At 41.9% G+C, this 15,322-nt stretch overlaps 1 protein-coding gene across 6 annotated transcripts; it reads left to right on the plus strand.

Annotated features, from left to right (window-relative positions):
- The first annotated feature begins 745 nt into the window (after positions 1 to 745).
- Positions 746 to 15,035, plus strand: zc3h11a (zinc finger CCCH-type containing 11A). 6 transcript variants are annotated; one of them, XM_034224205.1, is made up of 18 exons: positions 748 to 904; positions 1,220 to 1,301; positions 1,901 to 2,493; positions 3,129 to 3,237; positions 3,334 to 3,453; positions 5,837 to 5,960; positions 6,712 to 6,894; positions 7,004 to 7,069; positions 7,996 to 8,166; positions 8,694 to 8,771; positions 8,870 to 8,968; positions 9,144 to 9,203; positions 9,320 to 9,835; positions 9,984 to 10,057; positions 10,150 to 10,693; positions 11,484 to 11,656; positions 13,092 to 13,273; positions 13,762 to 15,035. In XM_034224205.1, the coding sequence occupies exons 4-18, from the start codon at positions 3,184 to 3,186 to the stop codon at positions 13,973 to 13,975; spliced, it is 2,658 nt and encodes an 885-aa protein (XP_034080096.1). In that variant the 5' UTR covers positions 748 to 904; positions 1,220 to 1,301; positions 1,901 to 2,493; positions 3,129 to 3,183; the 3' UTR covers positions 13,976 to 15,035. The 6 variants fall into 6 exon arrangements, with proteins under 6 accessions (XP_034080100.1, XP_034080096.1, XP_034080097.1 ...); XM_034224206.1 differs by having other exon boundaries at positions 2,430 to 2,493; XM_034224207.1 differs by having other exon boundaries at positions 757 to 904; positions 1,261 to 1,301; positions 2,430 to 2,493.
- Positions 15,036 to 15,322: the final 287 nt, after the last annotated feature.

The following is a 15,322-nucleotide window of genomic DNA, read 5'->3' on the forward strand; positions in this document are numbered from 1 at the left end:
TAAATGCTGGGCTTTTGTAAGAGAGTATTTGTATAGTGTAGCACGGTCTACTTGACTTATCTAACCGAAGTGATCGTTACGTTACTTTGCAAACCGTCACCCCCCCCCACACACAAAAGGACACGGTAACGTTATGATTCACTTCAATTAATGATAACTACGGAGCTTGCTAACAGCAAGGCACAAGGCTACTTCACTAATTTAGCTAGCTAATGTAAGATACAAATGCTGTCGAGCCCTCACTGCTTGTAAAATAAAGAGCACAAACTGAATACTTACCCGAGCCCCACAGTTGTCCGTCATTTTTCTCTCGAGTTGTTGTGATCACATGACTGACAAAGCCGTGCTCTGATAGGCCAGAAGTCGGTTTGATTGCATTCGGGCTCGATTGCTTATCCTGTCTGAGTAGCCCGGATGATGCTGCATCGCAATTTTGGACGTCGAATTTTATACACCGAAATGTTGACGTCAAATATTTTTCACTTGAAGTTTTGGGAACTGAATTTGAACATTCGATTTTTTTTAACTTACATTTTTATTTCACATAGGTACATTCGGAGCAAAACAATTCAGATACATGATTTTCAAAGTAATTGTTTTCAATGCTATAAATTCGGTGTCTAATACAATTCAAATACTTCTGTCTCTTGTTTGCTTCCATACCACAGCCATTGCAGCGTCTAGTAGTCTACCGAATCCAAAATAAGAAGGAAGAAGTTTGGACCACCCTTCCCATGCTGTGTTCCTATGCCCTCCCCTCTATGGTCTACGGACCTCCCTCTTGCGTTCTCTGCTGCCGCCATTTTACTGTGGTCTAAAGTGCGGCGTCGTTAGGCATCGAACCGGGACGGGTCTTCCGACATTACACAACTTTTAAAAAAATATATTTTTAAACCTGAAACTGGTAATTGACACCACATACTTTCTTTCGATATTCATTAAACTTCAGTATTGTACTATTAAAGTTAATACCACGGCACACAAAAGCCGATAACGACTAGCTAGCGAAGGCTAACACACCACTAACGATAAGGTCGCGAGATATTGGTGGTTTTGGTAGGCCTCTGCTATGTAGCATAAGCTAAAAATATAATTGAAATAAAAACACAAACACAATATAAGAGGTGTTAAGGCGGGTGTTAGACAGCAGACATAAAATCCATTGTCATATGTACTCCACTATTTTATCTAACATTAGTCTTTGTTGCCCTTCATACAGTAACGTTATTGCTTTCCTTCTCTGCTGGGAATCGTTCGTAGTTCGCTCCAGCTAACTCAGCTACTTTTTAAATTTATAAACAGTAAGTATCTGATTGTTGTCTTGACTGTTTTGTTTTTTAAAGCTTTCACTTTAAATACTTTAAACTCTCTCTGTTCTTGGTCACGTTAGTGGTCTCAGATATATTTACTTGTAACGTTAAACTCACGACCTTTTAATTTAATTTGGGGCTACAGGAGAAATCCCGTTATTTGGTTTAATAATATTTTGAGTCAGTAACTTTGTAAATCATTTTATGTTTATCGCGTCATATCGCGTATAAGTACTATTTAGCTTAGCTACAGTTTTTTTCTTCCTTAAGATGGAAGCCAGAGTTGTTGTTCAGGTTTATCAGTGTCGAACTGAGGCCTACATGTCTGGTGAAAATAAACAATCCAGGCCTGGACTCTCGAAAAGGGCAGATTCAGTTGTTCTTTATTCTGAATTCGGTACTTGAAATATATAAACATGGGTTAATAATCTAGTCAAATAGAGTCTGTCCACTGACCTGGACTCTTGTTAAAACTAAACTCATCTGCAGTCATTATTGATTGTATTGTGTCTCACTCCTTGCAGAAATGTCCAACTGTCACCTTTGTATTTGTGAAGAACTATCTGTCTCTTAATAACACTTTGTTTCAGTTCCCTGGGGGAGTGTTTTTGATTCATTTTTTAGGTTTAAATCCATCCTCTTGGCTCTTTGCGGGAATCCCTGGATATGGATAGCATTCCCCCCATGAGAATTCATTGGCAGAAGATCTTTTTTTTTTCTTCAGCTTTGGTTGAAAATCTCTAACGGCTTGAATATCCTGTCAATTTTTCTTCTATTACCATCACCCAAATGTCACCAACTCCAAGAAGAAGCTGAGGATTGTTTTTCCACCTGCCATCCACACTTTTTTTGCTAAGCATTTTTGGAGATCAATTTTTGTATTTTCTGGCAGTTTATGCCCCCCTATTTCTTTATTTTATTAGCTGCACCAATTAATAAAAAATAATAAAAAAAAAAGTTCCCAAAGGACTCTATTGCATCCACCTTCAGTTATGCTTAGCAGTCTTGCGGGATAAAGATTTCTCAGAGTCTCAGAAAAGGGATGTCGTAGGAAGACAAGTGTCTCTGGACGAGCCACCCCTCTTTTCCTATTATCTCACGGATCAAGTGTTCCTTCAGGACTCCATACCACCAAGGAGACACCCCACCAGCAGTGAGGGATACAACTTCTCAGCCACCTCAGGTAATTATAGCAACATCACAATTGGCTTGTAAGTACAGATGGAATAGGAATATGAGAAACATGTGTTACTGGTGAGCTTAATTCAAATGTCTCACTCCAACTAAAGTCATCTGATAAATGTATTTTGATTTAAATTATTTTACCATAATGTTTGCTTCACCACATATGCAGTCTAGTAGTTGTCAGAGAAGAAAGCATATTTGTTAATAGTTTACCAATTGTATGCTATGTGTTAATAAATCATTATTTGTAATATAATTAAATGAAAGTACACTGCTCCTTTAAAAAGACATTGCTTACCTTCTGCTCTCCTGAGTCTCCATTTTTCACATCATGTAATAACGCAGGACTTTGCATTGAAAACACTACAATAAGTCACACTTGTCCATCAGATAACCACAAGAAAACCCATTTGGTTGTGTTAGACCTGAAATGTTTGTGCGGTTAGGATATTTGACTAAGGTCCAATCAGGAACTGGTAGTTGGTATGCTTACTAGATTTATTTTATTTTGTAATATGAAGAAATCTGCCATGTATAGACTCGATATAAAACGTTTAGTAAATGGATGTAATGTAGTAGGATAGGATCTCTGTTTTTGATTGGTTTCTGTGCTTCTTCTTGTTGGTCCTGAAGAGAATCAGCTGCTGGGTTTATCACCTCCACCACCCGAGGCGTCCCCGGCATTACTATGACCAACCATGGAGATGACTGCTACTTCTTTTACTATTCCACCTGCACTAAAGTGAGCAACGTTTGTGCACAAAGCTCACATTTTCACACATAGCCTGGTAACCAGAAAAAAAGAGTAGGGTCTTACTGTGTTTCATGTATCATCCAGGGAGACAGCTGCCCATTCAGACACTGTGAGGCAGCTATGGGCAGTGAGATCGTCTGCAACCTCTGGCAGGAGGGACGCTGTTTCCGTACCGTCTGCAAGTTTCGCCACATGGAGATCACAGTAAGAAACATTTAAAAATATTGTTTTATAATTCAGAAATCTCAGTAATGTCTCCTTCAAGGTTTGCCCTCTCTAGCCTCATTGGCCTTTGACTGGCCTTCAAAAAAGGGTAGAATTATGGCGCTTTTCCACGGCAGGGCCTCGCTCGGCTTAGTACGGTATGGCTAGGCCTTGTTAGGCCTTGTTAGGCCAGGCTCACTTCGTCATCTTCAATGCAAACACAAAACCAACATCAGCTGTTAGCCCTCAGAGCTCACAGCTCCTCTTATCTGTTCAGAAACTTGACAAAAGTGAAACAAGTACAAACCACAGACTGCCTGTGTCATGGCGAATACAGTCGCTGGTTTATTTATGTCTGTAGGCCGTTGTTATGGTGTGGACGGTCGGAGCATATACTGCATTAGCTTAGCCGATCTGCATTCAGAAAACACGCATTTTAAAAGGTGTTTCTCCTGCCGTCTGTCTGCAGACTTGGGGTGCAACAACTAATCGATTAAAATCGATTACCAAATTAGTTGGCAACTAATTCAGTCGTCGATTCGTTGGTGACGTCATCACATGTGTTCTACACCCCGTTAAGCTCCAACGTTATCGCTCTTTTTTATCGGTACAGGAGACATTTAAAACATATGTCATATGTATTATTGCTACATAAACATTATATCGCAGTCTTAGTGTCGCCAACTCCGTTTCTAATATGCAATATGACTACAAAATGCGTCTATAATGTATTTTAGATCTTCCCAATTCAGACGAGAGATCTCTCCCCCGCCTGCTTGCGAGGGGGCGGGGCAGTTTACACACACGCAGCTGCTACATGCAGCAACACACACACACACGGAGGAGATGGCGGAGAGAACACGCTCCGAGGTGTGGTTAAACTTTACCCGTCTCGATGTGGACAATGCTCGTTACCAAAAGCACAATAAGAGTTTAGCATGTAAGGGCGGTAACACGAGCAATTTGTCTAAACATTTATCAAAAGTGCTCCACATCCAGACGGAGGAATGCACCGGGTTCCACTGTCTTTCTAGCAGCTCTGTAGCCCCATCCACGAGTAACGTTTCCACGTCAGGTGTTATGTATGCTAGCAGCAACACACGGAGTTAACTACATTATACAAACATGGGTTAATGATTAGAGGAAACTGAGTTATTTATTTTGTTAAAGTTTCAGCTATTCTGTTTACAGTTCTGTCACCAGATTATTTAATACGATTTGTTAAAACATTGTTGTTTCTTTTGATGTGAAATATTATGCATTTAATTAAAATAAAAAGCAATGTTAGTTTTGTTCACAATTTGTTTAGTTAGTTTACCTTATTTCTTGTCAAAAGAACCGTTAATACTATCGTTAAAAGGACCGGATCGATAAGCAGTATCGATATAAGTAGTAGTACAGTTAAAACCTTAACGATCCGAATAATCGATTAATCGTTTCATTAATCGATTATCAAATGAGTCGTTTGTTGCAGCCCTACTGCAGACCTGTCAAAGCATTAATTCATGGTTTTTACTAACCGGTATCAGTATGTTGTTACTTCAGCATCATTTTGAAACGTGTATTACAATTTAAATCACGGTCAAATGTGTTCTTTTTGTTGTAGTAAGCCAGCGATTCTCTCACTAGTTTAGCATACTCAGCTCGGTTGTTGGCCCGGAAAGAACCTCGATTTTGGAGAGCCAGAAAAACTGTGAAAAAGTACCCGCTAGCCGGAACTACGCCTCGTGGAAACGCAACCAAAAACGGGCCGGGCACGGAACGCTTAAACCGCGCTGTAGTGGAAATAGTCCAATAGTTGAACTGTGAAGTCATCACACAACACGCTTGTCAGTGTGCAGTATTACAATAAACAAGGTCCATTAAATATCTGCATTACTATTAACCTGCATCAATCATTATTTTAATAAAAAATAAACAAATGTTAGCATTTTGTTGGTAAGCTTCAGGTGATTTTGAGTGCAGTAAAACCATGTGAAGCTGTACATTTCTAAAACCTGCATTACATCTGAAGGTGTGCCTTGAAGATGAGGCTTATGTAATATGGCTCTTCCTCCTACACATCAGAGTAATAACCACACCTTTGCAGGCCAAAGTCAAAGGCCACACACTTTTAATCTTCTCTGTTTAATCACTATACCATATTTTGCTATAAGAAACAAAATAGCTAGCTAACGTTTAATATTGCTAAATAGGTGGCTCTAGATCGAAGCTTAAAAATAATTACTTTGGATAAGCTGGCTAGCTGTAGTACTGCCGCTCTACAAAGGAAGTGCAAACACACAATTATATAATGCAAATATAATAATGGCAACATTATGGACATGCGTTGGATTGAGATGTGATTTAATCAACATGTTGCTAACCTTTGTAATTGAAACAGAAAAACCGGAAGGAGATACCTTGTTATTGGGAGAGCCAGTCAGCCGGCTGCCAGAAGCCACACTGTGCCTTCTTCCATGACAGGCCGCGCTACATCGAGGGCATGTTTGTCCCACCGGACAAAAGTGAGTTTACTTGTCTTTAACAAACACACCAAAGGTGCGTTCACACCGGAGGCGTTGAGAATATCAGCCAGACATCACTGACGCTGTTGAATCACAAAACCAAAACAGCAGCCGTTGGCTCTGGGAGACGGCCCACAAACATCACAGTTCATCATTTCTGTTCAGAAACAGGAGAAAAGTTCTAAATGTACCACTGAATGTCTATTGCATGGCGAATACAGTCGCTGCTTTAGTGACGTCTGTATGACGTTGTTGTGAGTGTGGACAGAGCAGCTTTATGTTGGCTAAGCCTGATCCATCCGATCTCTATTCAGAAAACAACATTTTACAACATGCCTTTTTGTGAGCACACTCGCCAAAGCATTAGTTTGTGTTTTTTACTAACGGTATCAGTTATCTCGTTATCATTTTAGGTAGGATTGGAGGATGAAACCCTCTTTAATGGTCACGAATACATGCACACAGTGAAATTGGACCTCTGCATTAAACCCATCCTAGTACTAGGAGCAGTGGGCAGCTATTGTACAGCGCCCGGGGAGTTTGAGTGTTTCAATTAAATCACAACAAAATATGTTATTATTGTAGTTGGTATCTACATAGAGATAAGATCGCTTGCCAGCGTGTCTTGTTTGAGTGATTGTAAGGATTCACATCTTGTCCGCTGTGAACGCACCATTTGAATACAAATGGTGAGTGGTTTAAGACAATTTTACATTCAACTGAAAAAATGAATAATAACTGATTCTCTCAGGTCTAAACAAAGCCGAAGAACAGCCACATGAGGAACCAGCTCCCCCGCCAATTGCCCCCCTCCCCACTGCAGCCAATCCCCAGCTCAGAGGTGTGATCAAGACAGAAACTCAGGAGCCAGTACCAAGCCCCACACACCCACCAGTGGTAATTAATCCAGCAGATGATGACGAGGATGAAGATGGTGAGCTTGATTTTATCTCAAAATTGCTTTTTCGTCCCTTTTCTTTTCCTCCTTCTGGGACAGGATATTTCCTACAGTCGTTATCAATCACATGTCTTTACTTTTCCAGACCAGTACTCAGAGGAGGGAGAAGATGGAAGGGTTGGCCTCTCTCCTAGAAAACTATCCAAGTCAGGTGAGACTGACACACCACATTTAGAATCATTATTGGTTAACAAAGCTGTGCTACATCATAATCTGTGTGGAATGTAAAGGTCCATGTCATGCTTTTCCGGTTCTTACCCGTCCCCTTGTGTTCTGTAGCTTCTGCATGTAAACGGTCTGCAGAGTCACAAACCCTCAAAGAACACCCTGTAGCGAGTAAAACTCTAACACAGAGAAGACCTGTCTGCTGCCCCAGAACGCCTCGTTGGACATTTCTCTTTTTCCATTGTTTACTTCCTGAGTAAAGTGACCATACCCAGGTCCAAATGAACCAATCCGTGGAGCTCCTCTCACACACACACTCACTCACTCAGCCTTATCTTCTCTCAGCCGTGCTACTCTGTGGAGTTTCGCCGGCACACACCTTATCTTTTCTCTCTGTGGATTTCCACTCAGTTCACCACACACTCATGTGTGTGCTCAGGCTGAGTTCCTCTGTGTCTCGCTGTCTCGCAGACCCAACGCAGCAACCAGGAAACAACACCAGTAATCCAGCTCACACTGTCCGCTCCTCGAGCCTCAAAGGGCGGAGCAGCGAGCCCCGCAACGTCCCGCCAACACGGCACCTAGACCCCACGCAGCATTCTCCTCTGTTTGTCATTACTGGTGTCAATTTCTGGTTGCTAACAAACACCATTGTAACACATAATCACACATCAGGCTCATAGGGAGGGAGGGGGGGGGCAGGGGCTCCAACAAGGCGTGTAGGACAGAGAGGGAATACACAGGCTATACAGAGATGCTGTATGAGAAACCAATGTGAGTTTGGAACATTGAACAATGTAAATCTATTCTAGTAGACCTCAACACTGGAATTCTGATCAGTAGAGATGGCCATGACATGGGACCTTTAAGGAATGATTATGATTTAACGGTGTCATGTTGTCTTCACACTAGACTCACTGAACTTTGGAGTGAGCACCTTGGAGGAGATTCGGCTTAGGAAGGCCCTGAAGGCCAGCATGAAGAGAACTGGTTACCCCATCCAGAGGGCTGATACTTCATCCAACGGAGAGAAAGAAAACATCCAGTCATTCTTCCGACCAGCCCTCTTTGAGACTGGAGATGGTAAACATTGTCAGAATTTCAGGTGTTAGGGTATCCAACTCTGCATCATTCCTGCTTCCAGATTTACGCATTTTATATTTGGCTCTGAAGATATGGTCAAATGTGAATTTTGTGAAATTATTATGAATTTGATCACAAAAACACTAATGGCATAAACCTTTTTATGTATGATCAGTTTTTAAGAACAATCAGTGCCAGGGGTTGTGCTAAAAACAACACAATCCACACAACTTCGAGGCTAGTTTGAATGTTTAGTATTATTGTATTTGTTGGACAAAACAACTGTAATATTGATATTGAGTGATAAATTAGACATAATAGGCACAGTATTGTTTTTGACCTTATACCCTCCAAATATATGGCTCATGGTTGCTATAAGCAAAATCGTACTTGGCTCTGTAACATTGGTTTACTATTAATAATGTTTCAAATGAACTCACAGAATAATAACGGTTACTTTCGAGTTCTAACTGGAAGTAAAGTCAATATCACTTTGTTCTAAACAGCACATGGTCCCTCTCTTTTAGGCCCACTTGTCTTTCAAGAAACTGGGAGACCCAGAGGTAGTGTGGCTGAAAGGCTTGGGAAGAAGATGCCCAACAGCGGTAGATGCCCTCTTGTTACACACCTCAACAGATGAAGTGCCGATGCTCATAATAGTAGTTTTCAAAGATTAGCAGCTCATGACTTGTTCTTGCTGTAGATATGAACAATGGAGATGGTGTTCCACTGAGAAGAGGTCTGGCTGGGCGTCTGGGAAGAATTGTGGATGAGGAAGAGCCATTAATGCCCCCTCAAAAAGGTTAGTGTTCAGGTCACATCAAAAAGTAGGTATAACCTAAAACACCACCTGTAACATTTGACCCCAAATCATGCTGATGATCTATCTGTGGGCAGAGCACTAATGTGACTGATATGTTTGTACAAACAGAATGAAAAATGTATATTTCAACATTTAATTTCTTCTGCTTGTCCAGCTTTGAAGCCAATTAAGGACAGACTTGGATTGCCCGGGTCTGTTTCACCCACCAAACCAGGTAAGAAGTCGGACAAATATATAAAGCTACAACTGTTTATCATTTAGTTTGGAAAGGAATGAATTATGAATATTGATAAATACATAGTTTTCATTGTCCTCTAACCGTCCCTACAGCTGAGACCAACGTGGAGTCAAGGAAAGCTTCGGAGCAGATCCGCATCAAAACTCTGGAGGAAATCAGACAGGAGAAGGCAGGAAGATCTCCGTCCCAGAGCCGTAAAGCCGATCCTGAAACCGACATACCCAAACCGACCAAGAGTGCTAAGCGAGCTATCACCATCAAAAAGGATCCCATTAGCCACATCAAAACCTTCTCTGAGATCCTGCATGCAAAGAAGAAAAGGCAGGAGGAACAGGATCAAAGCCCCACCCTCAAGAAGGCCAGGCTCAGTGTAGAGAAAGCTGCAGGCAAGAGCCAGGGACCGTCTGACACTGTGGCTGCTAGTCCTGAGGCAGCAAACCTGGGGGAGCTTGGAGTGAAGACTCTGGAGGAGATCCGCATGGAGAAGGCAGGCAGGAGTCCAGCTCAGCAGTCCCTGGAGGCTGAGAACAAGAAGAGCTCTGATTCTGAAGAGACTGATGCTAAAAAGCCTCGCCTAGCCTCGTGCATCAAGAAACCGGCTCGGCAAAGTGAGAAAGCACACACATTTATCGTTTAGCAGAAGGGATGTTTGCAGAACTGTTGATCATACCTACTGCTGGAAACTGATTAACGCATTTGCTATCGCTCGTTTTACACATTTCTGTATTTCTAAAATGTACATTATGTTGAACTCAGCAGGCAACGGAACAACAGAGAAGAGTGACCAAGTGACCAAGAAGACAGTGAAAACTCCCCCTGCTGCTCCTGAGGTACAGTGTGTAGCAGATTCTGCAGTGTTGGCTATGGTTGCTTGTTATTCTGTGACAACTCCACCTGACGGTTATTTCCTGTTTGTCTCTAGGCCAGTGATGCCACCAGTAACAATCTCAAGGTCAAGACCTTTGAGGAGATCATGCGGGAGAAGCGCCTTCGCAAGCAGGAAATGGAGGAGCAAGCCAAAGGCTTGGCTGAAGCAGAGCCTCCTCAGAAACAAACCACTGAAGAAACCTTGAAAAGGACGGTTCCTGCTAAAGTCACTGTCACATACCAAGGCTCTTCATCCCCTGACTCTACCCCTTCAACCCAAAAGCTCCCTGTTAGTAAACCAATCCCTCTCAAATCCAAGGCTGCTTCCCCTCTGAACAGCTCGCCTCCTCGTATAAGACCTGCTGCCGTTACAACTGCATCCTCAAGCCCTGTGAAGAAGAGCTGTTCTCCAATGCAAGCTGAGACCAAGTGTGACTCGCAGAGCCCCGGCAGCTCCAGGGAGGTCCCAGACCAAAACACAAGGAGTCCCACTTCACTTCCGCTAGCCAGGCAGGCCAGAGCGGCTCCACAGGGTGCTACTTCTGATATAACACTGAACAATTATCAGAAATCCCCAGAACACACTGCAAACACTAAAGGTATTTTATCTTTAACTGTAACGCATACTTCCTTTTGCAGCCATGTTTCTGCTTGAGCCTCAGTGATCCTTCCTTAAATACTATAATAACACTTCACACAGAGAAGGTCTCGGTACAGCTTGGATTCAGTCATATCAAAGTAATATCTGATTTATTTAAGCTTATTCAGTTGTATGATCCCATCGTTACTATTTGTAACTATTGGTTCAGACAGATCTTCATCTTGGCTTAACTCACACAGACAACCAGTCACCTCACGTAAGTGTGAAAGATTCTGAGGCCTTTGAAAATACCAAACGACAATAAAATAATACATTTATACTTTACTTCATATGAAGATCAACTTTGCCACAACAGGAACCCACCTAACCCCTGTATTCTACCGGGTATTGTATTCTGCGCCGCGTTACGTCTGCGCCGCGGCGCTCACCTCGATCGTGGCCACTCTAGTCAATGCGTGTGTTTCCACCAGACGCGCTGCGTCCCAGAAGCGTCTCGGCGCTGGGCTCCGCTAGAAACAGGCGGCTGGTCTATTTTTGACGTGAGGCGTTGCATAGCGAGGTCGGAGGTCGTAACGCGCCGCAGACGGACCCGGTGGAATCCCGGGGTTAGACATGACAGCTTAATTGTGGTATGGGATTTGAAGGAACCTGGTGGTTTGGTCATGGAATAGCTGGAGCTCAAACAGGGTTCGTAGACAAGAACATCCTCTGCACAGGTGGAAAGGGCTACAAAGCACTGTGACTGGAAGTATGTATATTAATCATTTCAACTTTTTTCTCCCTGTCAGTGAGGCCCAAGCTGAATGTGAAGCCGTCTGTCATGAAGCCTGCAGTGCAGCTGAAACCAGGCCAGAAGAGAAGGGGGGCGCAGCGCTCTGCTGTTGCTGCTGTTAAACCCCTGAACAGCGGCCCCGCAGTGCAGGAGGGGCCCCGGCAGGAGACAGCATGCAGAGACAGACAGGTAGGTTTACACGCTGTGCCAGTAACTAGTTTCTATAGCCATAACGTATCTTAAAGAATTTGATTTGGCATGTTCCATTTTTGCTTTTGTATTCCTATATATTTCCTCATGTATTTTTATTCGCATTTATCTTTTTTATTCACGTATTTATATAAGTTATTTGTAATACTTGCATTTTATTTATGCATTTCTTCTCATCATGTCCTTAGTGCATTTCTAAGTGATTTGCTATGCCCATTAACAGTGTTGGTCTTAATAATCGTCTCTGGTATATCTGGTCCTTTTTCTTTTATTCGGCTTTGTTATTGAAGTTTAAGGGGAAAAGAATTACAGTTACTAGTAGGGGTGTAACGGTTCACAGTTTGGGGGTCACGGTTCGGTTCGTACCTCGGTTTGGGGGTCCCGGTTCGGTACGGGTTCGGTACAACAAGAAAAGGCAAAATAAAATCCCAAATGCATAATTCCAGGTTTGTTTTTTTGAACAGTAGTGCAAGTTTCAGTTTAAAAAATAAGGAACTCTAAGATTTTGAATAATTAACTTTATTACACTGTTACAAACTAACCAGACACACTCAGATGGCCAGATTATCTATAATGGCTGATGTCAAACAAAAAGGTTCAATAAGCTGTACAACTAAAAAGAATGTCTTGAAAATATTACAAAATAAATAATAAGAAAGTGTTTCAATCACAATCAATAAAAGCCGGGGTCCTCCACTATTGCATAAGGGCGCAGCAGAGCAGTTGAAAAACATATGCCAAAAGCTTCCGTTATTTATTTTGGTCTCACGGCTTCATGTCTATTGTCTTCTTAAAAACAGCGGGGATCAGCTGCTGAACTGCTGTTGTCTTTTTCGGGGCTCCGGTGAGTGGAAAATCTGGATGATGCCTTCTGATATGATTTAGCATGTTTGGCGTGTGTTACCATTAGCATACCGCACCGCTATCGAACAACGCCGACACACCATCCTCGTCCGATCCACCACTCGCTCACTTCATCGTTATTGTAGTCCACAGGGAACCCGAAATGTTCCCACACAGCTGATTTAAAAGAAGCAGGTGGGTTCTAGCTCCTGTGTGTTATCTGAAATCGCCATACTAACTTTTCTTCTTCTTGTATTTTGTTCGTTTTGTTGTGTTTTGTTCTTGTTCTTCATTTGTTGTTTAAGGGCGGCTGGCAAACAGCTTTAGGCGCAATACCGCCCCCTGGATTATAAATAGTGTAGTGGATACTGCCCTGAATGACAGACTTTTTTCCCACTCGTAAAAAAAAGGCATATTCGTCGTGTGCCGAACCATGACGTCCGAACCGTGACGGTACGGGACGAATACGGATACCGTTACACCCCTAGTTACTGTGTGATGTCAGTATGTTGGGAAATCTAAACAACCTTGTGCATGTAATGACCTATGGTTACTTTTGATCCATTTTCAGGAGTCCCCTCAGTCCAATGCAGAGGCTCAGCTGAGCGCTGCTGTCCCCCGCAGTCCCAGCACCCTACTAGACTTAGGGTCGGGCTGCAGCCCCCTGACAGAGGAGCTCCAGACTGTCCCAGTGTTCACACAGAGCCAAGAGACCCCACAGGCTGTCAGGGACGCCTGTACCGTCCCCCAAAGGTAAAGCTCAGACTGGTAGTGTAAGACTTCACCAAGCAAATGTCTGTGGGCAAGCGTCAGAAGTGATATGATAGTATTAACATTATAGGAACCATTTTTAACTGTGATAACAACTTTATTTACAACTTGTATTCACGTACATTTGAGTATTTTATCTCTCCTAAAGTGAGGGGTGTGACATTCTGATTAAGAGCAACCAGTCCGGTCTGCTACATTACAGAGCATTTTATTTAACAAATACATCAGTGTTTAATGCTCTCATAAGGCAACAAAATGTCAAACGTTTTTGACAACTTTTCCAAATAACACAATAAGTAATAAGTCCATTTCTATTAAGTAATTTATTTCAGTTATAAATATTGTATCTTTGCCCATTTTTAACTGACAATCCCATTGAAAATTGTTACATGATTATTTTTCCCCCGCATATGACATGAATGCAGCATTGTTGGTTATTACATAAATAACAGGCCTCTCTGTACCTTCAGCCCAGTCCTGAAGTCCCCCACACAGTCAAAGTCACGGAGACTGAGCGCAGTCCGCACCACCTCCACCTCCAGCACTGCCGTCTCCACCTCCGCCGTGGATGACTTTGAGGAGCTGATAAACGAGTTTACCGACGACCATCTGGAGGGAGACATGGACCCTGGCATCGAAGAGGATGACCTGCTGCAGGAACTCTCAGAAATGATTGACAGCTGAGGGCTCAGTCAAGCACAATCAACCCCCTGCCCTGACTTCTTGCTCACAACCATGTCTTGTTTTCAAGAAGTGAAGACCATCACCATATCTACCATTTAAAAAAAAAAAGGAAGACATTTTCCCTGAAAGGTCGAACTTGTTTTAAGTTTTAGGTTCATATTGATTTTTACCTTTGAAATCTCCTTTGTCATTTCCAGCCAATATGATCATCTGCTTACACCAGGGTTATTCTGCAGAGCTTTGACTCTTTCTTTATCATGTCAGTTCATGATCATTGTTAAATTTTTCAGCTCTTGAAAAGAGAAATTGAAAAAAGGTTGGCTCTGGGAGATGTTGTTAATAACATCAGTTTGTCAGCAATCCTGGATGATGTTACATTGTAGGAATGATGAATGTGTTCTTTTAGAGGGGAGTCACATCTGTATACTGTGTATGCCAAGGGAAGAGCAATCTGGAATGTGAATAATGAATACTGCTGCACTAAAAGTAGCCTTCCCCCAATGTTTCTTTTTTTGTTTTCCCAGATTATGACATTTAAATGTATTAATTTTAATTTAACAATGACAACCCTGTGTCATCAATGCTCAGATCAGAGCCTGTGAGGAAGATACTGAGTTCATCTGGAACAGGTGTATGTGTTCATAGATTTTCCACGCAGATCCTTTGGAGTGCACCTTCTGCCAGTGGATGCTCTTTAGCGTTTTTATAATGTTTGACTGAAATGTATTTTTATTCAGTGGAAATACCTTTAAAACATTTATTCTGGGATAAAAGTGTGAATTAAAGTGCTCTCTGGGCTTTGTTAAAGAACACCTCAGGGACTGATTCTGATGTTTGTATGTTCCCAATATGATTGACAAAGTGTATTTGAGTTCAACAATGCGGTCTTTAGTTTTCTTTTCTCTTGTGTTTGCATTGGCTTATTAATGTGATGTGAGAAAAGTTCAACGTGTTTTTTAGTCTTAATACGCGTTTGTTCTGTCATGACCCTTTCCCACGAGCTTACTGTTAAATCACTTCTACATATTACTGTGTAAATAAAAAGTGCTTTTAATGACGAGCTGGACCAATTATTTTCAAAGAGGCCTTCAATACTTAGAGCCAGGTTTTGGGAATCAACATCAAGTGTAATGGAATGTTTAACTAATTACTTTTTTTATTCAATCTGTGTTTTAACACCACATTTATTGTAGGTCTATTTAATTCCAAACAAAAAACACAGGTTAAGGTATACATTTGAGATTACAAACCACATTATAAGTAATGGTGTTAAAAATATTGTACTGATGTACTGATGACTGCTAATCCGATGCTTTAATGGATGTGTTTCTCTTTTCTGTCCACCTA

Source organism: Gymnodraco acuticeps, unplaced genomic scaffold (genome assembly GCF_902827175.1).
Source record: "Gymnodraco acuticeps unplaced genomic scaffold, fGymAcu1.1, whole genome shotgun sequence".
Taxonomy (NCBI): Eukaryota; Metazoa; Chordata; class Actinopteri; order Perciformes; family Bathydraconidae; genus Gymnodraco; species Gymnodraco acuticeps.

Coding starts and splice junctions, on each gene's coding strand:
- zc3h11a (XM_034224205.1), top strand. CDS start 3,184: ATGACCAACCATGGAGATGACTGCTACTTCTTTTACTATTCCACCTGC. Junction 8,772..8,869: donor GAAGAAGATGCCCAACAGCG/GTAGATGCCCTC, acceptor TTCTTGCTGTAG/ATATGAACAATGGAGATGGT. Junction 13,274..13,761: donor GCCTGTACCGTCCCCCAAAG/GTAAAGCTCAGA, acceptor CTGTACCTTCAG/CCCAGTCCTGAAGTCCCCCA.